Below are 27,180 nucleotides of genomic sequence, written 5' to 3'. Positions count from 1 at the left end.
CTTGGACACAGAGGCATGTGAAAACAACTGCAGTATCACCAATATTCTACTTCTTCAAAATACTTCAATGTATAATGGCTGGGCAACTTCAGATGTCCTTGAAGATAACAAATTTTCTGAGCACATTTCAGTCTGATATCAGGCTACACTACTGAGACGTTATTGGTTGCACTGGCTGATGACCTACTCTAACGGAAAGACAGGGGCCTTCCTAGATATCTCAGCGGTATTTCATACCATTGCTCATAGTATCTTATTGGAACAACTCTAGAAAATAGAAGACAGAGGCATTCTTTACAGTGGTTCCACTCCTATCTGCAAGATCAAATCCACAGTTGCATTGGGAGACTCTTGCTCAGTCCAGTGGTCATAGCATTGTGGGATGCAATATCTTGGCTCCCATACTGTTCAATATAAGGCCACTGGAGGAAATCCTTAGGACTTTGGGTGTTGGGTACCACCAATATGCTGACGGCACTCAGCTCTACTTATCAGCTATAGAGGTGTTGGAGTGATGCCTAGCTGCTGTAATGGGCTAGACAAACTGAAGATGAATTCTGATATGATCAAGTCTCTGTGAATTGGTGGGTAAACTGTTGTGGATGGCACTCTCCCTGAAGAAGCAGTAGCATAGTCTGAGATGAATCCTAGACTGTTCCTTGCCACTAGAGTCCCAGAGAAAATCTGTGCCCCTAACATAGCCACAATAGTACAGTGAAAACTTCCTAATTGCAATGAGGCTGCCCTTGAAAATGACTTAGTAACAGCAGTAAGTGCAAAAGGCTAAACTGCTCATATAATATCAGTTCTGAATGAATTGCACCTGCTACCACCATGTTTCTGTTCTAAATTCAAGATGCTGGTGATAATGTTGAAAACTCTAAATGGCTTAAGGCTTTGGTACATGAAGAAGCCCCTCTCTTGATAAATGCCTGCTTGAAAAGTGAAGCCTGTTTTTTTTTTTGGCGGGGGGGTTATCCTTTGTATCCAATCAGTCAGTCAAACATATTGTGGAGGGATACAAGAGAGGGCCTTTTCTGCAGTGGCATCCTAGTTGTACCAATGTTGGAATCGTTTCAGTGCCAAATCAAAATTTTGTTATCGTTAAGGTTTTAATAACAACAAAGTTTTAATTTGGCACTGAAAAAGATTCCAACATTGGTGCTGATTAGGCCTCTGACAGAGGGCATTCTACAATGTTGTTGTTATTAAGGCTTTTTTGGTGCCCCAGGTGGTGCAATGGGTTAAACTCTTGTGCCAGCAGGATGGTCAGCAGTTCGAATCTGGGGAGAACGGGTTGAACTACCTCTGTCAGCCCCAGCTCCCCATACTCCCACAAGGATGGTAAAAACATCAAACATCCAAGCGTCCCCTGGGCAACATCCTTGCAGACGGCCAAGTCTCTCACACCAGAAGTGACTTTCAGTTTCTCAAGTAACTCCTGACACAAAATAAAAAATAAGGCTTTTGGCCAAACTGATTTTATTCAGGCTGCACATATTTTGATTGAGTTATCCAATGTTGTTTTAACTGAGAAATTATATTATGGAATTTTAATATTTTTACACTTTTGTAATTACTGTCTTAAATTTATTTTAAAGTAAATTACTAAGATTTTTGGATAAAGGGTAGCATATAAATAAGCTAATAAATAAATAAATAAGCCTGCCACCACACCTTGTTCATTTCTACATTCTCATTGGTTATGTTTTTTGCACTTTGTTCACTTTTGCTCAGAACTATAGAAATCACATTTTTATTCCTCCTAGTGAGTATACACAGCATTTCTTCAACTCCTGTTCACCAAACGATGCATTCTAAGCCCTTGGTAACTTCTCTGCTTTTTATTAAACACCCCAAATGCCAAAACAAGATAGTGTAGTCACTTGGCAATAGACTGAACCCGCAAGAGCCTATAAGCAATGTGTTCTGCTCCCACATGACAATTTAGTCAAGGGATTTGCAATGTTTCTTGTGTACCTCTTAGCTTGCTATCAAGCCCATTTGACCATCTATATTTTTGCCATAGTGGATTTACTAAAAAAGTGATGGGAAGGTAAGGTCTGCAAATATCTCAGAACTGAGACAGAAAGTACCTCAGCCTCCATGCATCTCCTGCGGTCGTGCTCTAATGCTCCCTGACATGCCTCTGAAGATGGTGAGCTGTTTGTAGTCACCACCATGATTTGTTAGTAATTATTTTCACAGTGTCACATTGCTGTCACCCTGTTAACAAAGAGACAGGCAGCCTGAGGCTGCTTACAAGAGACATGGGCTGGGGGGAGGATTGTCAGGCACCCAAAGACTCTCTTTGCTCAACAGATCTGGAGCCCTTACAACACCCTAAATCAATGGCACCTCACAAGCAGCAAGCCAGCATTTTCTTGCACTTCGGCCACAGTAGATGAAATTAATTACTCCCTCCTCATTTCTGCCTGAAACAAAGCCCAAAATTCAGCAGGCTCTCCATAGGATTAGATCTCCTTTAAGACATTAATATGCTGGAGGCTAAAGCAAAACAGAGAGAAACCCTTGGGGTAGTGATGATTTTAGCTCTTTCATGCCATGTTTTTTAAAAATAAAGGTGTGCTATTTAGTTACTCTTTCTAAGCACCGTGAAATCTATACTGTACCAATGACTGCAAATAAGCTAGTCTATACACACTGACAACACTCTGTATTTCTTCAGTCTAGCCTCATTGGCTGTATCAACATATTTGCATTTAATGCATTGCAGTGCCAAAGGATAGCAGCAGCCTATAGATACACTTATGAAATATACAGATTAATGGCTTGTGCCCAGTTACCTTGCCCTCATATCACTGTTATTCCCAAGAACGACCCATACACTAGATCCATCCATCCATCCATCTTGCACCTATGACTGTTCCTCCAAACTACCTTGTCAGTCAAAGATAATCATACTCCCCTCCCCCCTATCTGTGTTGCCTGCTTGGCCTCCTGAGGGATGTCAGTATTTCTGCCACCAATGTGACACAAAACAAAATACAGTTAGAATAAGAATGAACTGTAGGTCTTACAGGCAGGTGCCTTTACTCTCTTTACAGACAATGTGAACATGGCTCCTTGAGTGATCCTCAATTTGGAATACAGTACACTGCAATTAAATTATTGTTTTTCCTGCTGGGTTTATCATCCCACAGGAGCTACTCGCTACTATAACAATTTGGAGAACCCAACATCAAACAGTAGAGAATAACCGCACCAAAATTAGCTACCTATTTTAAGTACCTTTTAAGCAGAAAGGGGGAATATAAATGTAATAAATAAATGTATAAACAGTACCTGGAAGAATCCAGTTCAGTAGCTTCTATTCAAGGCTCCTATTAATGGCAAGTAAGTGATATATATATATGTAGTGAAGCATTAGTCTCATCATTAGGGAAGCTAAACGGTCCATAAAACATAATAGCAGACTCTTTGCTTGATTCAGCACCCCATGGGATTACAATGTGACACCACAATTCAAGAGCAAGCCTTTATTTCTCCTCACTTGCAAAATGGGCGGAACCTATTTCTCGAGCCTGTCTGGCTTATTCTCACTGGTATCCAGCCCTAAGCACATCATAGCTCTGACAAAACCAGGCATGTCCATACCTGAAAAGGTGGAAATGGCTAAGTATGCTGTACCGCAGGCCTGCATAACATGCAGCCTGGGGGCCAGACACAGCCCTCACAAGAATTTGGTGTGGCCCACAAAGGCTCTGAGCCTAAGCCTGAGAGAGGGAGGTCACATGCACAACTACAACAGAATAGCAATCAGAACTTGCCATTATGTCCTTCAAGTGTTCTAACTCTACACATATCAAACTAACCTGTGACAAAGGGGGCACCACCGAGAAATCCAGACTCAGTTGAAAACACAGCCTTGGGAGGTTGTTGGAGTAGTGGGGAGTGAGGATGCAATTCTAAGGAGCATTGGAAAGGCGCCCTCTCCCAAGCCCAGAGTGAAGTGCTAAAAACCTATCTGAGGCCCAAAATGGTTTAGCCTATTTAATTTCAGCCCCCTACTACTGCCAAGTTGTGCAGGCCTGCTGTACAGAAAGACTGATAATGCTGGCAGTGGTGTTACAGAGAGGAGACTAATTGTTTGGCTTCAGCTCTCCCAGTACCAATTATTTGTCCAAGCACATTATACCTTCCCCTCTACCAAAAAAGACCCAAGCCTGAATTGCTTTTTTCACTTTTAGAAAACACTGCTTCCAAATACCAGTAAAAGTTCTTGGTCAAATCACAAGAGGCAAAGTCCACAGTCTGTTTATGTCTACCAAGGTTCATCTCTAATGTCTAACTTTCACCAGCAAATCATGTACCGGCAGTCCCCGATTTACAGACATTACATAACCTAGATTTTTCAAAATCCAATTACCACAGCGGACAGAAAGTGAGGTGAAATCTTCTGAACAGGGGCAAAGGCAGCAAAACAAACACCACAAGCATGCTAACCCTTCCCTATGCTATTTAAAGCTTGTGTGTGTGTGTGTGTGTGTGTGTGTGTGTGTGTGTAGAGCCAGAGTTATACTTAAAAAATGTACCTGTTCCGAACTACATACAAATTCAACTTAAGAACAAACCTACAAAATTCATCTTGCTCGTAACTTGCCTGTATTGCCATTTCATTAGACTTGATACCACTCAGGAAGCCAAAGAACCAAGCCCAAGAATATTCAGCACCACACAAAATATCTGAGATCTCTAGAATGAACAGAATTAAAACAGAACTCCAGGATCATCTGCCTAAGAACCCTGCTAAATCAGACTATGGCTTTGTCTAGTCCTGTATTCTTTTATCATACAGTCCAACAAAACACATAGGAAAAGATTACAAGTAGGATATGAAAATAGTAGTATTTTGATTGTGTTCCTTTGTCAATGGTATTCAAAAGAGAATGAAATGAACTGAAAGGCTTGTTCGGAACATATTGGGGCAATTTAAGACTCTTAGACCAAATGTTAAAAAGGACCCGCCTACTTTTTGTAAGTCTTGAAGGTTTCCCTATCATATGCAACATTTCAGATACTACCCTGTTTCATTTACAAGACCTATTTACCATATTTCTACGCAGATTTCAAAAACATTCCTCTCCATTTCCACAGTCCTAGTCCTCTGTTATTCCAGGAAGCTTCAGTAGGTGTCAAGGAGTCCAACAGTACAGTGGTATACTAGGTAGATTCATCTCCTTGTTCATAATATTCCAACATCATGAAGGTCTTCAATATCCTGCTGGTTATATGCACTTATAAAATTACTTTATTTGATATTAAAATCTCCAGAATATTTTATTTTTTCTTGAATTTCACTGGGCTAATTTACAGAAGACACGTAATCCAGCCCCAGAACATCTACACTGCCCATCAATGTCCCACGGCAACTGTAGGACAGAGTCTAAAGCAGGTCTTAAACTTGTGGCCTTCCAGATGTTTGGGCCTACAACTCCCAGAAGCATAGTCAGCTTACCCAATGACAGGAATTCTGGAAGTTGAAGTCCAAAACACCTACTGGGTGACAAGTTTGATACCACTTGTCTAGATCTAGTCAGATCAAAGCCATCTTGGCCCCATCATACTTTGGTGTTCCATCACCACTCCTAGACTGCCACAGAAGTAAGGAGAGCTCCTGGTTGTCACCGGGCCCATTTGCTGGCATCGGCAAAGGAATCTGCAGAAGTAGGAAGATGGAGAAAGGCAATCCCCCGCTCCTTTTCCCTGGTCATGCAGATGCTTATCCTAGCGTCAGCAAAGGCACCCAGTGACGGCAAGGAGTTCTTGGGAGCTCTGTGATGGTCTACTGCAGTAAAAGGAGGGTGACATGGGCCCAATCAATTTCCTTTTCACCGCGCTGGGGAGGTCAGGAAAAAGGGAATGGTGGTACCTGACAGTATGGACAGTGGACCAGTTCAAATTATAGTGGTCCAGCTATCCACACTAGACCTGGGAGTGAGGGCTGCTCTGTATTTTTAGTGAGACTCCAGAGCATTCTCCAACTTCTCCTAATGTGGAGATAAAACCAGGTTAACTGGCTTTATCTTATATTATGGACCAAGTGTTCCTGGATGCCATGTTGATGTCCAAGAGCAACATCTGGCCTGATGCAAGGTATAGGGTCACTGTAAACAAGCCTAAATTAAGTTGAACACTGAAATTTTGGCAAATGGTTTACAATAATAGCCTCCTTGATATAATAACCTATGCAAATTCATCTACTGATTATTGAAAATAGGATGAAGGAAGAAAAACATTGTTAAGAAGATGAAATTGATGCAACTCTTTCTCATAAATAGTTTCTCACTATTTCTTTTATGAGGAGACATTCCTCCGTACAATCAGACAGGATACTTTTGCCAACTGAAAGTGATTTGGGTTTGTATCATTCTATCAAATGGCGAACACCAATATGTATGGGTAAGTGGGCTGCTATTTTATCACTATTCCCAAAAAAAATCATAGTATTTCCTCACATTTGTAGAGGTTAGGGGTGAAGGATCCCCTGAAAGTGGAAAAACTACAGATATAAATAAATCTAAGAAAATACTTCTTTAGGCATTTTTAGACCCTCCAGCATGATTATATGTTCAACTTCTGCCAAAGACGCAGACTCATACTGGAAGACCTAGAATTGCCTACAGAGGACTTTTTTTTTTTTTTTTTTTTGGTCACATACAGGGCAGCAGCACCAAATACAGTAATTCACAAATAATCAGACTTGCAATTCCTTAGGCCACACATGTGGAGAGAAAACTATATGTTCAAATTAATTTACAATGGATGTTATTGTGCAAATACTTTTTTTCCACACTTGTTTTGTAAACCCATGCTACGTTGGGATGCAATCCCTCTGCCAGTCTTTGCTGCCTGGTCTTTGTGGCCTCTAGTACATGGAAATAGGCAATTGTATCCCAAACATCCTGTCATTCTGATGAGTTCTCCTGAACTGCCATAAGAATCTATTTCTCTGGCTTGTTTTTCTCCCGCCTTAAGGTTTTTTTTGGCTCTTGAAATGCTTCTGTCTGGCTCCATTCCTATGGTCTTAATTTCCAAAGAGCAGACATTACCTTGCTCTCTCAACTTAGATTGTGTCAAAGCTCATTATGCTTTCAGCTAACGCACCACAACCCCTTCAGATACAGGGATCAGGTTCATACCCTTTGTGTGTAGAAGATTAGACAAGCTGAGTTTTGCCATCCCTAGCAAGGTAATCCCTACGTGAACAGCTTAGTTACAAGCATCTCACCCAAAACCAATTCCTAGAAACCACACAGCGGGGAGTGCGGGGGGGGGGGGGGGAGACACTTGGTGGATTCCACACACATCTTCCTATTCTTAAATAAAGAAATGGAAAGCAGAAGAAAAGGGAGCTCAGAATACTGACACCACATGATAAAAAAAGAAGACAAAGACTTGGAATGTTTACACTTATTTTACAAAACTAAATTAATTGTTCTTGTGTCATGAAGGATGTCAACTTGGGGTAAATTAATACAGGCAGAGATTTAGAATATTGGTGGAAAAACAACAGCTAGATGTGACAGAACTCAGTATATAGACAGATTCCCTGTTATTCCAGAGTATAATCAAACTGACGGCAATTTCATGGTGCAGCATGCAATCTAGCAACGTAAACAGAACGTCTGCTTGCAAAATTTAGGACAGTTGTCTTTACTAAAGTCTCTCAATCAAGAAGGAGCATTTATAAACTCCAGTTCTAAAAAGCAGCATTTCAGAAACATACACAGCTCACTTTCTACTGGAAACGTCTATGAACAAATCTCATCTACAGGGAAAATCCATACAATAACAAGATCTCTATGCTTTATCATCATCATATGACAAATTTGCATAAATATCGTTCCCTGACATCAAACAAATGCCGAATTCAGTTAGTTTTGATGATAAGTTTTTTAGAGGAGGAAAAAGTAAGTTACAACCCCAATTCAGTGGTTTAAATGCGCACAACCCCCCTTCTTTGCTCAAGCAAATCAACACAGCAGTATTCATCCCAGCAGTATACATCTCTGCAGGGTCCAGACGTTACTGAAATACAACATCCAGCATTTTTTACAATTGGCTATATTGGCTAACACTACTGGGATTTCCAATTGAATAACATCTGAACAGCTGTACAATTTCCACTCTATAGAAACTATGATAAACTTGCTATATATGCACTAGAATACTGGAAAGGAAAGTCAAGGTTAAGACAAGGGTTTGTATATTTTGAAAACAAAACATGCAAATACAGAATTTGCTTTCCTAAGAAAACAAACATATTGTTAATTTTGATATACAGTGGTTGTATATTTACTTGGAGAATTTTAACACAGGTTGACATCAGGAATACAGGACTGTTGAGCCCCCATCTATCTCACTTACACGTTTAAGATGCCACCACACATTGTCTATGTACTTTCAAGATACACATTGTCTATGTACTTTCAAGATACAAGAGATAAGAACTTCCCATTTTTGAAAAAAAAAACTTGGGGTTCTTTTCTTTTTTTTGTATGTTTCATTCCCAGTATAATTCTCTCATATGGAAACAGCAGACACAATAATGTATCTGAAAAACAGATGAATTTTTATAAAAAGAAACAGAACCATGAAAAATAGTTTTGCTGCCATCACCCCTGTATTCTGAGCCTTGACTCATGTTTAAAAAATGCCAAAATGATATACACATATTGTCTATCAACCCAGATTTTGGTCTAGTTTCCAAGCAAAGTACAAAATGTTGGTTTTGACATTTAAAGTCCTACATGGATTGGATCAAAGTTGTCTACAAGATTGCCTTCTCCCGTACAATCTGCTCCACACACTTAGGTCCTCGGGGGGAGGGGGGGGCAATACTCCAGCATGGCAGAACCCGACTGGCAACCATCATCCAGATAACCTTTTCATTGGATGCCCCAAGACTGTGGAACAAGCTACTGGAAGAACTCCAATAGCTAAATGAGCCGTCGGAATTTTAAAAGTGCACAGAAAGTTGGGTGAAACATGTTGAACTGTTGTTCTTTTTTGTGGTGTAGGAATCTATCCCTATCCTTTCCATGTTATTTCTACCTTTTGCACCAAAGTTTTTGTGAAAGAAGTAAAGAACAGGAATTTATTTATTTATTTATTTGTCGTGTCAGGGCAACCAGTCAATTATATTACATTTCTAACAGAACAAAGCAAATAAACAAACAAAATACAAAATTTGTGAGTTTGGTAGTTGATTAAATGTCCTTTGACCAGTATCTGGCCACTTGGAGTGCTTCTGGTGTTGCTGCAAGAAGGTCCTCCGTTGTGCATGTGGCAGGGCTCAGGTTGCATTGCAGCAGGTGGTCAGTGGTTTGCTCTTCTCCACACTCGCATGTCGCGGATTCCACTTTGTAGCCCCATTTCTGAAGGTTGGCTCTGCATCTTGTGGTGCCAGAGCGCAGTCAGGAATGCATCTGTAGTTATCTCTCCACACTTGCAGTTTTGACTATTGCAAGTTTGATTATTTATGGATTTTATTTAAAATGTTCTCTCTAGGAGTATCTCAATTGTCCAATTGATTCCATAGTCAGTTCCAGCATAAGATGATGATGATGATGATGATGAAGAAAATACTAATAATTTTTTTAGCCCACCCCCCTCTCCCCAAAGGGACTCAGGACGGCTTCCAAAGATTCCAAGTTGACTATGGAATCATGCTGGAAGACGTAGAAATACCTAGAAAGATGTTAAATTTTAAAAAACAGCAATCTTTGTATTTACAATGTTTCACGTTCATGGGGGTCCTGTGCCCCTAACCCCAATGAAAGTGGAGAGATAGCTATACTTCATTAATTAAAGTAAACCCATACACCTCCTAATCCAAGGTCTTGGCCAATGTGTTTGTATTTCTAAAAGGTTAAAGATTTGTCAGTATTAACCTGATGCCAAACTATATCCAAAACCAGAAGATTTTATTACTGTCATCTCATGCCCAGGTTTTGAAACTAATGCTAGATCTCATCTGTCTAAATAAGGAACATTGCTTGGAAACCTGAGTCCATGCTCTACTGAAGTGAAACAGTTCATTCTCAAGCCTGTAAAAGAAATCCTGTGCCTTCTTCAACATTCTTGATCTATTCTGAACTTGGTGCAGCCAAGTCATCTTGTAAAGCTTAGACAAGAAATAATTAAAAACACTAAAATCAAATTAAGCCATGGTATAATTCACCACTAAGGGTTTACTAATGTGCAACCCAAGAAACGCACCAAGAGCTATAAACATTTCAAGCCAATCTACTGTGGTTTATTGCCATCTTAGAAAGCAAGCATTTGCTTTTTACCACTTACCTATCAAAATAAAACTTCTGAGCGAATAGTTGCTGAAAAGAAATGAATTAATTAGGTCTTGTTGCCATGAAAAACATCAGATAAGCATTGCTGCATTCCAAAGGTCCATAGGAATGTACCCTTTTAGTCATAGCCTTGACCTGCATACCCACCTTGCTCCCAAATTATACACAAACACCATTAAGGTTCACACCATTGTACTGTTGGATCTGGCATATTATTTCCTGTAGTGGCCATCTTTGATATACATTAACAGGCATTCTGCCTCTAAACTGAGAGGTACCATCTACCTATTATAGGTACAGTCAATTTGCTCACGTGTTTTCCTAATTGTTCTTATAAAATAGTGGCGACTGGAGCATATTGCAGAAGCATATTCCAGAGGTGCAGAAACCATTTTATAGGCACTTACTAAAAAAATTTAACTGAATAAAGCAGGATATGTGTCTGATCAGGACTTAGTGACCAGGCACCAGCTGTAATCTGAACAGTTTTTACCAAGCTTTGGAGAGTATCCCTGCTCAGTCTGCTCTTGGTACAGTCAAGCAAGTCCACAGCCCTGACTGCACCAATTACATATTCATGGGATTTACCTTGATTCAAGCAGATGGAGCATTTTAGTTCCACAGAGATACATTTTGGTGAAGAATACACACAAAGCTAGACCTACAAACTATAACGCTTATGGCACTAACACCGGAATACCTGCAGGCAACATCCCCAAGTTTTATTCATCTGGCATGGATAGTTTTGTTTTGTTTAACTGAAAAAAATGTCCCAACAAAGCATTTATATTCTATTACTTATTTAAATATTAAAAAAAGAGTGCTGACAGACAGAGAACAAACATGTTTCCTACCTCTGGGTGTTCGGCTTTTGTAGAATATCCTTAATTCTGTGCACACTCTTATGTATGTGAGGAAATTTTATGGCTACAAGCACATTGCAATTTTCACTAGGATCTGAAAATACAGCTGATTTTCTGCATATATTCATTTATTAATCTAGAAATTTTAGTCAAAAAATCAACCCAAAAGACCTGCTTCAACTTATCCTCAGGTCAATGTAAGTACTGTACCTTAAAACTTTTATTTCATAGAGGATCTCTGAATAGTGTACTGAAAGGAAATGGTTGTGCTGGCCAGGAACAGCTGCCCCCCTTCGGCGGCACTGACACTCTCCTCTCTGCACAGAACAATCCATAAGTTCTCCATTAAAACCAGAATCCCCCCGCCCCCGCCAAATCTGCCCTCGATGTATACATGAGGTTGATTTATACATGAGTATATACAGTAGGTATTCAGCTTTTTAAAATCTGCCAGGACGATGATTAATGTATTTGTGCTGTACATGGGCCTGCCCCTAAAAACCACAAAGTAACCTTAATGCACGATGCTAGGCTTCCAACTGGATCATGCTGGGACCACATCATCCATTCACTGAATCAAATCCATGGGCTGAGAACTTCATTTCTGATTGAACATTTAAAGCTTAAATGCTCAGGACTAAGTTCCTTAAAAGATATTATTATCTTCCCATGTAAACCATTCCATACTTTAAGATCACCTGCTGAGCCTCTCTTGCATATGCCATTGTCTTCAAAAACACTAGATATTAATGGTTCTCAGACTTTGATACTCTAAATATCTGGAACTTCAATTCCCAGAATTCCCAACTACTAACTATGCTAGCTAGGAGTTTAAGACCAAAACATCTGAAAAACCAAAGATTAAGAAGCACAACTGTAGGTGGCCACACAGAACAGGATCTTCTGTATGGAGATGCCTCATATGTGCAACTCTCTGTGCCAAGTGTTTTAATACCTGTGTCTTTATCTGAGCTCTGTTAGTAAGTGAAGACATTCCTCTTTACACAAACATTTTACTCTGGTCTTGATTAATTTCATTTCTAAACAGTTAGCAGAGATTGGACAATTACTTTTTAAAGTAATTAGTTACAGCCCCTTTTTTACAAAAAGGAGAAAGAAAGGGGGTGGGAAGAAAACAAATATGGCAGCACCTTGAAGAATGGTTTTATTTTCACATGAGATTTTTCAGATGCAGTACCTTTTTATATCAGTATAGCTATGTTTTTAATATAACACTTTACTTCATTATTCATAACTAACTTACAATTTTTACTGGGGGGGGGTTACACATCAGAATGCTAGAAATTGCTCATCTGTGGAATAAAGCCTAATTCAGTAGTGAGTCTGCACAAACCTGTAATTAGAAAAATGATTAAAACAGTTACATCACCTAAAAAGTGAAGTATCTTTCATTCAGTTAGAACCATAATATAATGCTATTGTGCGCTGGTTACTGAAAAAAGAATTACAAGTGATTCATCATTTGCAACTAATTACTATCAAGCAGTGCTAGTTTTGTGTATACCTCTCTGTTTTTGTTGCTGCTTTTAGTCTGTTAATGTGTTTTAATTATTTGTTATTTTATGCATGTAAGCATTTTTGAACAACTCAAGAGGAAACCTTTTTGAATAACAAGTCAGCAACAGCACTGTTAATCATAGCTCATATGAAATTGCTTTGTCTGTCTAAAATATACCGCTAGTCAATTTCCTGTGGGATCTGGGTGAAGAATATTATGTGTTACAAAACATATACACAATTTTGCAAGCCCATATAACAAGGATAGAGAATTCTTGGAGATTTGGGAGCTTAAAACACCTCCTTAGGCCTGAGAGGGCCACATCTGTCCCTCTACGTCCAACTATAATAATAATAACAACAACTTTATTCTTGTATCCCGCCACCATCTCCCCAAAGGGGACACAGTGCCTAAAAACAGAAGATAAAATTAAAACAATTTTAAAATATAATTAAATAAAACAAATGGACATTTAATACAACTAAAATTTTATTGTGAGGCATTTCCATGTAAGCAGAATGCAAACTGACACTAAGTCCTTGATCAGTATCACTATTTCATCGTACATTTTGACCAAAGGAAAAATAAACATGGACGGGTTTGAGCATCTATTTGAAGAGATTTACCTTACATTTTGCTATGATTAAACCAGAATGCTAGAATTCAGACAAGAGATGGGCAACGGTGGCCCTATTTTTGGACCAAAGTACTTTTGATCCCTTACCACTACCTATGCTGCACCACTACCTATGCTACCTATGGAGCCTCCGGTGGCGCAGTGGGTTAAACTCCTGTGCCGGCAGGACTGAAGACCGACAGGTCGCAGGTTCGAATCCGGGGAGAGGCGGATGAGCTCCCTCTATCAACTCCAGCTCCTCATGCAAAACAGGAAACTAAAGTTAACTGGAGTTCTCCAGATTTTTTTGCCAGCCCAGCTTAAGCAAGGAGGCAGCATTCACATGCAAAGCATCATATTCTGGTTTATTAGACCAAGTTATTACCATCTGCATGCAGCCTATACCAGCTCCCACAGAATCCAACACAGTTGAGAGACATCTATGCTCTACTTCTTGTTATCCTGGAGCATTACTATGGAGCATGGCAAGCTGCCTTTTTATTTAAAATATAGCAGACAAACTAAAATGACTCATAAAATTCTAGAATTCAAAGATAGAAGGAATCTCCCACTTTATTACAAGGTACAATGAAGAGCATGATTGCTCCGAGGCAAACCTGAACTGAATTACCCCCAAACAATTCTTTTAGTTTGCCCTCCATAGCAAGCCAGTTATGTGCTTTTTAACAAGTATGCACTTCATTGCTCATAATTATGAATGTACATTACATTTTAATACAAATCTCTCACTGAATTGATTTCAAAAATGAGCTGCTTACAAGAGGTCCAACTCTGGCCTCACAGATTCTCAACTTTCAAGTAGCTACCACCCTTCCACCGTGTCAAAGGAATCCCATTTCCGTAAAACGTCTTCTCAAGTCTAAGGTCCCATAAGCTTAACAAGGCTGAATCTCCACTCATATTTCAGCCTGGCAGGTCTAGTGTCTCTTATCTTGAGCTTCAAGAGGCTTTACTTTAATTAATAGCATTTCTATATCGATGGAGGAAACTTTACACCCCAGAATGAATGGCCTTTTCTCATTAGATCCACTGCTGTCATGATGTATTCAAGCTATGGAATATGATTCATCCTTCTTTGGTGCAAGGGGTTCTTTCTTTTTCTGAGTGGAGAGAAGTTCAGGGACGAATGACTCATATTTGCTAAAGTTGACATGAGACTCTGTTGATATGAAATGCCTTTGTCAGGACAAGCCTTCAGAAAGGTGATGTTCCCACTCAGGAGCTTTTCCCTCGTTAAAGAAATTGCATCTTAACAAGGAAGGGAAGAGTGAACAGGATAGGAACAGCTGTCTCCCCTTTGCCCACACTATTAATGCTCATCAGTGGGGGGTATGAAGCCAGTTTACCCTCCCGTGTATTAGCTAGACACAGAATCAGCATGCTGTTTCTGATCCTAGCCTTATATTCAGAGGGGATGAGATATTTCAGAGGCTTTCAAGTAATATACTACCACATGGCCCATCTTAAATGAGCTCATGCTATCACCTCAGACAGAAACCCAACACTGCTAGAAGTTCATTTATGCCTAGATGATTACAACTGTTTTCAGCTCCTAATAAGCCGCACAACTCATCAGTCAGACAAAACAATGGTAGCCACACTACAACTCTACCTAGAAAAGGACAGCCCATTAATATGCTAGTAACTTCCTATGTTGACTGCTTCAAATTTGGGTATTGGACAATCTTTGCAAATAAAATAAGCTTTCCACATTCACTGGGGTTCAGGCCTAAAAAAAAAACCGTAAAAGTGAAAAGTTCTGAATTTAAAAATTACTTTTTTTTAGCGAGGAGAACACCTCTATAAGAATTTCTAAGTCTCCCAGCGTGATTCTATGGTCAACATGCTCTGGAAGCTGGTCACAGAATCATGTTGGAGGATACAGAGATTCATAGAGAGGTGTTCTCTCTAGAAATCACTAGGTTCTCCAGCATGAATGCAGGACATTCCATAGAGTTATACTGAAGGGCTTGAGGTTCCTAAAATAAACACTTTAACTCAAATTCATAAATAATCAAATCTACAAAAGTCAAAACTGCAAATACAGGGGACGACTGTAGACGAAAAAAAAGAATATAGGTGAAAATCCTTTGACTGGGATTGGAAGATAATGAGCACCACTATACTACTGCTTCACCGGCTCCCATTCCGGTTTACTGACCAATTTAAAGCACTAGGTTTGGCTCTTCAAGGTCCATAATTATTTGGGACAAGGTAACTGAGTGACTGTTTACTTTTCTTCACCTATATTAAAATGGATCTTCACCTCCCTTTGGCAGATTGTTTGTCAGGTACCATCACCTGGTAACATGATATGGATGGGTCCCTAGGGAAAAAAAACACGGAACTGTTCAAAAGCTCTCCCTATATCAAAGAAAGTAAATCCCATGTTCACCTGACTGACAAAGGGCACCTTTCTCTGCCTATCTGCTGTACAGAGGACAGCACAAAATACAACATTATTCTAGGCATTTAATGTCCTACTCACTGGTAAGCATTTAAGTCATCTCATGATGAATCCTCTATCCTTTACTTCTTAACAAGTGTCTACTGTAGACATTCTCAAGCTTGACAAAAACAATTAAGAACACAATCCAGATATGCCATTTTCTCAAGTAAATTATGACAGTTATAAAATTAAATCCTTGCTAGAACCATACCTAAAATTTGTGGATTTGTTTCTAAGACATTAAGGGGAAAAAGCATAAAAACACTGTGACAGAATCACTGACCCATATACTAAGAGTGAATAGGACTATTATTTTGAAAAATCAGGAACCAAAATTTTATTTTGCTGATTTTCTTTAATGTGTAGTACAAAAAAACATAGGATGGAATTTGCTTGCATGCATTTCCAAATTAACTTCACCTAGTCCCCCTAGCATTTATTTCGAATTAAATGTTCAATACAGTATTCTTGCAGTTCTAGCATTAGATTCCCCTCTTTCCAGACCCAATCTGGATTTGTACCAATCAATTTTCTGCTAAATCATCCATCCCCGCTCATAAGGAAACCAACTGGTAATCTTGTACATAGCAGTAGCATCCTGGTTAGCTCCCATCCAGTTTACTCTCCAAATAAAATTAAACTACACTGGGGAGTACATTCTAGGAAGTCTGCACATGTAAGCTGCACTGCCTTCTTTGGTCCTTGAGGCAGCATATCAGTTCTGCACCAACCTTATCTGAAAAGTTCTCCTGATAAATCCTATTTGGCAATGTGTCTAAACGCATGCAAACTTAATTAGTTCAGGAGGAGCCTCAGCATTTGTAGTGATGGATAAAAGTAAAGGAGGAAATGAGAGGAGTCAGAGCTGGCAGCAAGTGCTCTCTCACTCAAGCTCAAGCCATGTTTTCTGACACACCACTAATCAGATGTGACACCACCAAGGCCACAGCAGCCAATCTCAAGCAGGAAAAAGTGATAAGCTGTTTTGTAACAGGTAGCAGCTGAAAACCCTTACTTCCACAAAACTAGAATCACAATATCATGTATTTCCCACTGGACACCAACAATGCCCAAGGATCTACCTAAGCATCAGCTTTGGGGCTTTTGTGTAAAATAAAAGAAAAATGGAAGAAGCAGAGGAAATAAGCTATTTACAGCATCTCTTGAAGCTGGGACTGAGTACGCATGTAAAAGAAAAGAATAGCATAAACAGTCTCAAAAACACTCTGCACTGACTCCACACAGCCACAATGGTTCAAATCTTTTTCAAAAGGGGGAAGGATCCTTCATTATGCCTTCCCTTCTATAAAACCACAGAGTTCTAAGTATCTTTTTGTCCAAACCTTGCTATAAGAATTTCATGAACATAAACACTACAAGCAGGAAGATTTGACGTTTATGTAGAACAAGGTTGCATATCTCCTCTATTTAGTCAGATGTATTGTGGAATCGTTTTAGAATAAGGAATTTGTTTCCTGACATCAGACATAAAACAGCTACTACTTGAATGGTTGTTTCTTGTTCTACATTTAATAATTTTGTTCTCTTTTCTTCATGGCTTTTTGTATTCTATTTCCAAATGACAAAAACAAGAAAAAGAGCTAGTTTCACTTAGTATTTATGCATTCTAAATAGTGAGCGTATGGTAAAGTGGAGAGCCATTTTGTTTTGTTTTTACTTTTATTTGTTGTAGTTTCAACATATTCAGTGTTTAAACATTTTATACTTATCACTTCTCCTTAACAAATTGTACACAACATGTATGTCTTAATGCCTATAATATTTCATCCTCCCGCTTCATTACATATTGTCCAATCACCCAGTGCTGACCTTTCACCCCAGACCAGCCAATTACAATACTTATTTCCAAAAATCAGTTGTTTCTATTACAGGTTTGTTCCCCTTACCTTCTATATATACATATTCTATCAATTTCCCCCAAATCTTCCCAAAATCATCTTTTTTTAATCATCCTCTTTTAACCTTTATGTTTCCTGTCAGTTTACTGTTTATTGCAATGTCCCAGATCTCCCTATACCACTCTTCCAATTGGCACTCCCCTCCTTCTTTCCATTTTTAGCTATTAACAATCTTGCTGCATTTACCAGATTGGCAATTAATTCTTTTAGTTCTTTTGGTATTTTAACATTATTGATAAATGACAGCAGTGCTATCTCCGGTGTTCCTGTTATCTCTGTTTGGGTGATTCTTCTTATTTCTTGAAATACATTTTCCCAGAATTTTTGAACATTTTTACAAGACCACCACATGTGTATATATGTACCAGTTTCTTGACAGCCCCTCCAGCACTGCTTAGAATGTTTCTTATCATTTGATTTAATCTGATTGGTGTGAGATAACATCTCCACACCACTTTGTAATAATTCTCTTTTATTCTTATTGACATATTTTAATAAATAATATTCCTCATTCCTTTCCTGTTTTGAGGGTGTATTACTTTATTACAATTTGACTCCCACATTCTTTTGAGGTGGTCCTGCTCCTGGCCCCCCTCCAACAGCATTTTGTAGATATCACTTGTTATACCTTTTGTTCTTTCTTTTTCTTCCTTAATTCCCCTTTGACTAATTATTTCTTCAAATTTGATAAGTACTCTATTTCCTTTATATTTCTTTCTTATTTCCCTTAACCATCCTTCCAGTTGTAGAACTTTATCTAATCTAATACTGCCTCTTGATAACTGGTCCTTTATCTCCTCTACATTTTTTATCTTTGATTCCCAATCTTTTAATTTTGTTATTCATTTTTCCTTGAATTCTCTTTCTAACTAGTTTTTGAGATTTATAAGGAAATTATTTGTAATTAATGGGGAGATCAGTGGTATTGATTTTTCTTCATGCTTAGACCATATTTCCAATATATATATTTTAAAGGGTTCTTTATTTTGTTATACAATTTCTTCTCTCGATTCCTAATTTTCCCTATAAAGAAAATATATTCTAGTTTCATATCTATGTCTTCACTCTCTTCTAACCATTCTAAATCCTTTTGACCCATAATCCCTTCAACAATATATCTTAACTGATTTGCTATATAGTATAGTTTTAAGTTTGGTATTCCCAGGCCTCCCTTCTTTTGTATTTTGTATCATTTTCCTTATTAATTCTAGCTCTTTTATTCTCGTTGCAAAGGTGTTTATCATATTCTGCCACTTCGTAATTTCTCCAGCTGAGATTTTAATAGATAGCATCCTAAACAAAAAGTTTATTTTAAGTAATATTTTCATTTTTATTAAAAAAACTATTGTATTGAACCATGACAATTTGAGCTTGGCAAATTTAGCCAGAATATCCTTAACGTTTTTTCTTAATTTGATTAAACTCATCCCTTCTAGATTATTAGAATTTTGGTGTAGTGGTTTGATTGTTGGACTAGTACACTGGGAGACCAGGGTTTGAATCCACACTCAGATATGGAAACCCATAAGGTGATCATGGCCAAGTCACATTCTCTCAGGGTCAGAAGGAAAGGGCAAACCCTCTTTGAAAAAATTCTGCCAACAAACTCTTGTGATAGCCTTATATAAAGTCGTAAGTCAGAAATGACTTGAAGACACAGATTAATATTTCAAGTCCTAAAGAACTGTATATTGTTTCTTTCACATCCTTTCCATGTTGTTTATAATCTCATTGAAATGCTATGATCGAGACTGCCCACACAACCCCAGCTAACCAATGCTATTGCTATCCCAAAACAAAATTCAATGAACATCAAAAAATTAACTACTTGGAATCAGGAATTTGACAGCCAGAACAAAGAACTCCAATGACCGAATTAAGTTATGGAAAACAGAATATGACATAAATATTTTGGTTCTACAGGGTCTTTCAGTGGCTTTCGAAACTGGGTTGCCTCATTGAGATGGGACTTGGAAGTACTGTTTTACACTGGCTCTATCCCTTCCTGGAGGAGCAAACCCATAAGGTATTACTGGTGGATTCCTGTTCAACTCTCAGACAACTGGCCTATGGGGTCCCTCAAGGCTTTCCTTTCAAAACCCATGCTATTTAACATATACATGAAACTGTTGGGAGAGGTCATCCATATTTTAGGTTCAGGTCTGACTATCGGAGACTTAGCTGGGGGAGGAGCTAGAAGCTACTAGCTAGAACAGTGGTTCTCAACCTGTGTGTCCCCAGATGTTTTGGCCTTCAACTCCCAGAAATCCTAACAGCTGGTAAACTAGCTGGGATTTCTGGGAGTTGTGGGCCAAAACACCTGGGGATCCACAGGTTGAGAACCACTGAGCTAGAAGCTGCAGTCCAAGTCCCTGAAGGGAGCCAGAGAGAAGTGAGGCCAAAAGGAATATTTTATGTAGGTGTGATGGAAGAGACAGCATAAAATGAGCTTGTGCCTGTTGGGTGAAACATTCCCAGCCTCAGATAATCATTTGGGAAAAGGTTTTGGGTTACAGCTGTCATGCCTGTTAGGATAAGACTGTTTGTGTGAGCCGATTGCAGACTTGGTTGTTTGTGTGCTCCGTTTCCAGGATTAGAGGGACATACCATTGAATATCAGTCACTAGGGATCATATCCTTAATTGTCCTGCCAAACAGGACAATTTCCACCACCATCATCTATTTGGCACTATGAGAAAAAGGATTCCAATACTAGACCAGTTTTTTCTTATGTTCTTAATTTTTCCAGATCATGAGTTGTCAGACATTTGATGCAGTGCAACAACCCAAGACTACAGAAAATTCAACTATAAAGTTCCAAAGACACTAAGATTTCAAAAAAGGAAATCAATAAACCTCTGAAGCACTGTTCTAACTAAAATCTTAATTCATACATAAAGTATAGAAATGTTAATCTTACAGATACACCTTTTAATTCAAGATTAACATGCAGAAGCTAGCAACCACTGTGATGGAAGTACAAAATTCCAACCAAAATACACACTTACAATTGGAAAGCACTATTCAGGACTAGTATCTACCCTGTATACAGTCATTCTCAAGCATGAAATGATCTTCAACTTAAACACTCATAATTTTGAAGAAAAATGTTGCTCAGACTTCAGGCCCAGGAGAAATGGCTTTTCTCATTATGATATATTTTGTTTATCCACAATCTTAACCATTTAAAGGAGAAATGAAGAAAAGTAGAAAAACATCAAAGCCTATAATTCTTTTGAGAATGCCCTGGAATTGACATCTTAGATAGCTGGACCCATAATTTTGCTTCTGACATAGCCAAATTCTGGCATGCAGGCAAGTGGAGAGATGGCAAAAGTCAGAAGTGACATAACAGTGGTTGGGCATGCTTCAGTAATACATTACTTGATGATGTTTTATTCCAAATCCTAATATAGCTATTGGAGAATTAAGATATAGAAACAGCAGTGCCACAAAGCACCTCATAAACTCTTACAAGTAAGCAATAGCATAATATTCTGCTACAGAAAGAAGTTTTGTAGATGCAACAACTGTCACACCACAAAGACACAAGCCTCCCCCACCCCCAATACTTACATTACTTTCAAGTCCCAGTCTCCACAGGTTACAAAGATCGACTTGACACTGGGATCCAAGAGGCCTTCCTTTGCCATCCACTCATCAACTCTCTGAAAGAAACAGACAGAAAGAAGATGAGCTTTATCAGACATGGAAAAGAGACACAACAGTTAAATGCTGATAAGCTTCACAATCACAAGAGAAGAAAATTGTGATCTTATCCGACACGGCTGCCCCCCTACTCCCATCTCATTCTGTTCCCATCCTCATCTGTGTGAAAGTATACTTGGATCTTTGAAGATTTCCAATAGAAGGCATCAAGCAGCCAGTGATTATTATCAGGCCTCACAATACTTTGATTATAGAGCAGCCATCAAACATTAATATTGCCTAGCCATTTTCTATGTACCCTACCCCCCCATTCCCCTCAAAACAAAAAACATAGTAAAGCTAGTCCTAACAATAGGTCCCATTTCTACCACAGATTCCAAGCAATGCATGGCTCTGAACAAGCATTGACCAAGAGGACTAATTCACCACCTCACATACTACTGAAAGGCAACACAGTAAGAATCTTGAAATCACAGGAAAAATATTACCTTAGGTTCGATTTTGCCAATATATTGTTACCACAGTAACACCTCATGCTGTTTAAAGAGCAATGGTACAAGGAAAAACTTATCTACTTTCAGTGGAATAATTAATTTCAAAAAATCCAAGTTCCCATCCATATTTCTTAATACTTCCAATATTCATTTAAGGAAAGCTGCTATCTTTATTTTGTTCCCATGGAAAATTGGTAAATCACTTTAGAACTACACTTCTGTGATTCTGGGACTGTGTGTTCAAGGCAGATCTCAAGAGTTAACAGCAAAGCTAACTCTTGTTAGTACTATGCAGAAAGTGGCACTGGCAAATCACCTCTGAATGCCTTTTGTCTTGAAAACTCTGGTGAGACAATCCAATGGTAAATCAATAAATTCTATTGGCTAAAATGATCTAACTGTCGTTAGTACTGATAATTGTATTTAGCCCTTTATTCCCACCCAAGATATCAGACAGTCACATAATCATAAAATCATAGAGTTGGAAGAGACCTCATGAGCCATCCACAGTCCAAACTCCTGCCAAAAAGGAGGAAAATCACATTCAATGCTAATATTTTGTATGTAATTATTTTGTATTTCATGCACAATGGCTGCAAAACCACACTAGAAGACTACAGGCATATCTCAGCAAGGAAGGAAGCTTCTTTTTATTATTTTTTATATCCACCCACCTTTTTAATATTTGTCCTCTAACTTGTGAGGATGTTTCCAGCATCATTAGCTGGGAAGATGGTAAAGGTGGGCTAGAGAAATATATATTTTTGTCCCAGGTTGTAGCAATGTGTCTGTGGCACACAATAAATCTTGATGAGATTGTGTTTGCTTACAGCAGGCAAGGTAAACAGCAGCTGGCTACAGCATCTTTTATTGAGCATGCACAAACTTAAGAGAAAATGAGCAGAGAAGTATGTATATCAACGCGTTATCGCCTCCATTTTCGGAACAAGTGTTAACCATCTCACTATCAGATCCTCCTGCCATTTTGGTGGCTCATATCCAGCGTTCCATAGGAAAGTCCTTATAGTCCCCATTACCAGCAAAACCTAATAAGACTTACATCCTTTTTGGCCATGGAGCCTTATGATTTGAGGGGGGGGGGGGGAGACGACAAATTTGGAACAATATTTACTTATAAGACTGAGGACTCGAAAGAGTAAATTGCACTGCTATTATACTGGTTGATGCTGCTAACTTCCCCAATGCTAGCACTTTAATCTTTTGACTTAATAACTCGCACTTTAACCATTAACCCCTTCATTGTCGTACTTTATTTATTATCATAGTTATCAACAAACCCGACAATTCCCTTTGCACTTTAATACCTTTTATCATCTAGCACTTTAATACCTGCTGGTACTTTGTGAATTTCCAGTGATATTGTACCAACATTGACCATCCATGTTGCTCCCTATTCCCTGGTATCTATTAATTGTATTGTTAATTGATTGGGAAGGGGATAGGGGGTGGAGTGGATTGGAGGAATTTGGAAATAATAGAGCAGGGGTGGGAAATGAATGGAGGGGAGGACAATGGCATACGGAAATACTAACAAACCAAACAACTAGGAGTGAATCATGGGTTGACGCTATGAAAGTTGAGTGCGACATGGAGGAGGGGGGTGTCTCATCAGCCGAGGGGCCCCTATAGAAACTATAACGGGGAGGGGAAGATGCAGGAAAGGGAGACCATTAATTCAGCCTAGGGATTGTGGAAATTTAGTAACTCTAAATAGGTCTCCTGATGTGGTAAGTTGGTCTACCCAGGATGGTGGTCCCTCTGGATTGAAGGTGGTGCTGTTGAATGCCAGATCTGTCAATGGAAAAACAACTTTCATCCAAGACTTAATCCTAGATGAGCGGGCAGATCTAGCATGCATTACGGAAACCTTGTTGGATGAAGCGGGAGGTGTAAATTTGACCCAGCCTTGTCCACCAGGGTTCTCCATGCAGCACCAACCGAGATCTGGAGGGCGGGGAGGCGGGGTTGCGGTGGTCTATAGAAATACCATCCCTCTGACCAGGGGCCCCATCCCGCAGTCAACCAATTTTGAATGTGTCCATCTGAGGGTGGGTGACCTGGACAGAATAGGGATTCTGTTAGTGTACCGCCCACCTCGCTGCACTATGGTCTCCCTACATGAGCTAGCAGGGGGTGGTCTCGAGCTTGGCATTGGAGTCCCAATGGCTTCTTGTGCTGAGGGACTTTAATGTACACACCGAGGCTACCCTAGTAGGAGCGGCTCAGGACTTCATGTCTTCCATGGCAACCATGGGGCTGTAGCAAAGGGTATCTGGCCCCACTCACAGTGCTGGACACACGTTGGATTTGGTTTTCTGCCAGGGATGGGAGCATGGTGGCGGTGTTGAGGAGTTGACCATCTCTCCGTTGCCATGGACCGACCACTACCTGGTCAGATTTAGACTAACTGCACCCCCTAACCTCCGCAGGGGTGGGGGACCCATTAAGTTGATCCGCCCCGAGAGGCTTATGGATCCAGATGGATTCCTGATGGCTCTTGGGGAGTTTCCGGCCACCTTGGTAGGTGATCCTGTTGATGCCCTGGTCACTCTCTGGAATGGGGAGATGACTAGGGCAATAGACACGATTGCTCCAGAACGTCCCCTCTCAAGTAGCCGAGCTAAACCAGCTCCTTGGTTCAACGAGGAGTTGGCAGCGATGAAGCGAAGGAAGAGGGAACAAAATCGAACACAGTTTGTGTCCTTTCTAAGGGCATATGCCGCAGCAATAAAGGCCGCAGAGAAATCTTTCTTTGTGACCACTATTGCGTCTGCAAAGAACCGTCCGGCTGAGCTGTTTCGAGTTGTCAGAGGCCTTTTAAATCCCACAACTCAGAATGGGAGCCCTGACAACTCGGCAACCCGCTGTGAAGCTTTTGCTCAGTTCTTTGCAGACAAAGTCACTTTGATCCGTTCTGGTCTGGATACCACATTAACAGCAGTCTCTGAGGATGTAGCTGGAACATCTGCTTGTCCGGTTTTAATGGATTAATTTCAATTGGTGAAACCCGAGGATGTGGACAAGATACTTGGAGGAATGAGGCCTACCACATGCCCTGCCCATCCTGGCTTTTGAAAGAAGCCAGAGGGGGATTGGCCAAGTGGGTAAAGGTGGTGGTTAATGCCTCCCTTCGGGAAGGCAGCATTCCAGCGAGCTTAAAACAAGCTATAATAAAACCGCTGTTGAAAAAACCATCACTGGACCCCACTCAATTCGTCAACTATCGGACAGTTTCCAATCTCCCCTTTTTGAGCAAAGTCCTGGAACGTGTGGTAGCTTCACAACTCCAGGTATTCTTGGAAGACACGGATTATCTGGATTCGGCACGGTCTGGCTTTAGGCCGGGACATGGAACTGAAACAGTCTTGGTCGCCTTAGTGGATGATCTACACCGGGAGCTAGACAGGGGGAGTGTGTCCCTGTTAGTTCTGCTGGACCTCTCAGCGGCCTTCGATACTGTCGACCACAGTATCCTTCTGGGACACCTCGTGGGAATGGGCCTTGGAGGCACTGTTCTGCAATGGCTCCAGTCCTTCCTAGAGGGTCGATCTCAGAAGGTGTTGCTGGGGGACATCTGTTCTGCCCCACAACCATTGTCTTGTGGGGTTCCACAGGGATCAATATTGTCTCCCATGTTGTTCTACATGAAGCCGCTGGGGGAGATCATCTGGAGTTTCGGGGTACGGTGTCATCTGTATGCGGATGGTGTCCAACTCTGTCACTCCTTTCCACCTGCTACTAAGGAGGCTGTTCAGGTCCTGAACCGGTGCTTGGCCACTGTAACGGTCTGGATGAGGGCGAACAAACTGAAATTGAATCCAGACAAGACAGAGGTACTCCTGGTCAGTCGTAAGGCCAAACAGGGTATAGGGTTACGGCCTGTGTTGGACGGGAATTACACTCCCCCTGAAGATGCAGGTTCGCAGCTTGGGTGTGATCTTGGACTCGTCGCTGAGCCTGGAACCCCAGGTTTCAGCGGTGACCAGGGGAGCATTCGCACAGTTAAAACTTGTGCGCCAGCTGCGCCCGTACCTTGGGAAGTCTGACTTGGCCACGGTAGTCCACGCTCTGGTTACATCCACATAGACTACTGCAACGCTCTCTACGTGGGGTTGCCTTTGAAGACTGCTCGGAAGCTTCAAATGGTCCAGTGTTCGGCAGCCAGGTTGCTAACAGGAGCGGCACTCAGGGAGCATACTACTCCTCTGTTGTGCCAGCTCCACTGGCTGCCAGTCTGCTACCGGGCACAATTCAAAGTGCTGACGTTGGCCTATAAAGCCCTAAACGGTTCTGGCCCTACTTACCTCTCCGAATGCATCTCCTCCTATGAACCAGCTAGGACACTAAGATAATCTGGGGAGGCCCTGCTCTCTGTCCCGTCTGCATCACAGGCGCGCTTGGCGGGGACAAAAGACAGGGCCTTCTCAATTGTGACCCCTCGGCTGTAGAACGCCCTGCCTGCAGATATCAGATCGGCCCCCTCCCTGCTGGCGTTTCGGAGGAAAGTGAAGACCTGGCTGTTCAAACAAGCATTTGATTAAGCAGTGTAACTGAACATAGGAATACGGAATATTGGATGATGAGACTGGTTTCTGATTTTACTGCTGAGGCGCTAATGATTGTTATACAGATGTTTAATGATTTATGTTACAATTGTTTTTAATTGCCCTATACTTGTCTCGTGATGTTTTGTATTGATGTTGTTCACCGCTTTGAGTCGTCTGAGGGCTGAGAAAAGCGGTATATAAATAAAGTAAATAAATAATAATAAATATCTCCAGCTACCATCTCTCCCCAGGACATGAAAAAAGCATAATTTTTTTATACTGTATATATTTTTATTAAATACATTTTCTCTTTACTTGTACATAAAATCAAGGGGTAGGGTAGTGATGGCCAATCTATACATAGCCATTCAAAAGAGGGAAAGGGTAGGGGGAGGGAGAGGGAAGAGGGGAGAGGGGAGTGTGCAGGGGTGTGTGAATGGGATGGGGGGTGGTGTTCTGTCGGCTTCCAATCTTCTTCTCCAAATATCTTCTGTTCTTCTGTTTCCTTATGTCTGTAGAAGATCTTCCACTTCATTTCTGTTGTCAACTTGATATTTCTCTTCTTCTAGTTCCTATCTCTTTATATTGCATTCCTATGTCTCACTCTTCCTTTTCTTTTTGTTATTTTTTCAGTTTGTTTTCTTTGGTGAGAAAATTATCCACCAATTTCCAGTTTGTCTTTATAATTGATCTACCATAAGATTCTTTAAGGGCGAACGTTAGTTTATCCG

At 40.2% G+C, this 27,180-nt stretch overlaps 1 protein-coding gene across 1 annotated transcript in view; it reads right to left on the bottom strand.

Annotated features, from left to right (window-relative positions):
• Positions 1 to 27,180, bottom strand: part of ERI3 (ERI1 exoribonuclease family member 3) — a 259,579-nt gene that overhangs the window by 176,241 nt on the left and 56,158 nt on the right. Inside the window, exon 5 of the mRNA XM_060773363.2 lies at positions 21,295 to 21,386. Within this exon, the coding sequence (XP_060629346.1) occupies positions 21,295 to 21,386 (92 nt within the window). The remainder of the gene's footprint in view (positions 1 to 21,294; positions 21,387 to 27,180) is intronic.

This window comes from Anolis sagrei, chromosome 4, assembly GCF_037176765.1.
Source record: "Anolis sagrei isolate rAnoSag1 chromosome 4, rAnoSag1.mat, whole genome shotgun sequence".
In the NCBI taxonomy this organism is placed as follows: domain Eukaryota; kingdom Metazoa; phylum Chordata; class Lepidosauria; order Squamata; family Dactyloidae; genus Anolis; species Anolis sagrei.
Note: the sequence above shows the minus strand (reverse complement) of the source record. Positions and strands in the feature narration are given on the sequence as shown.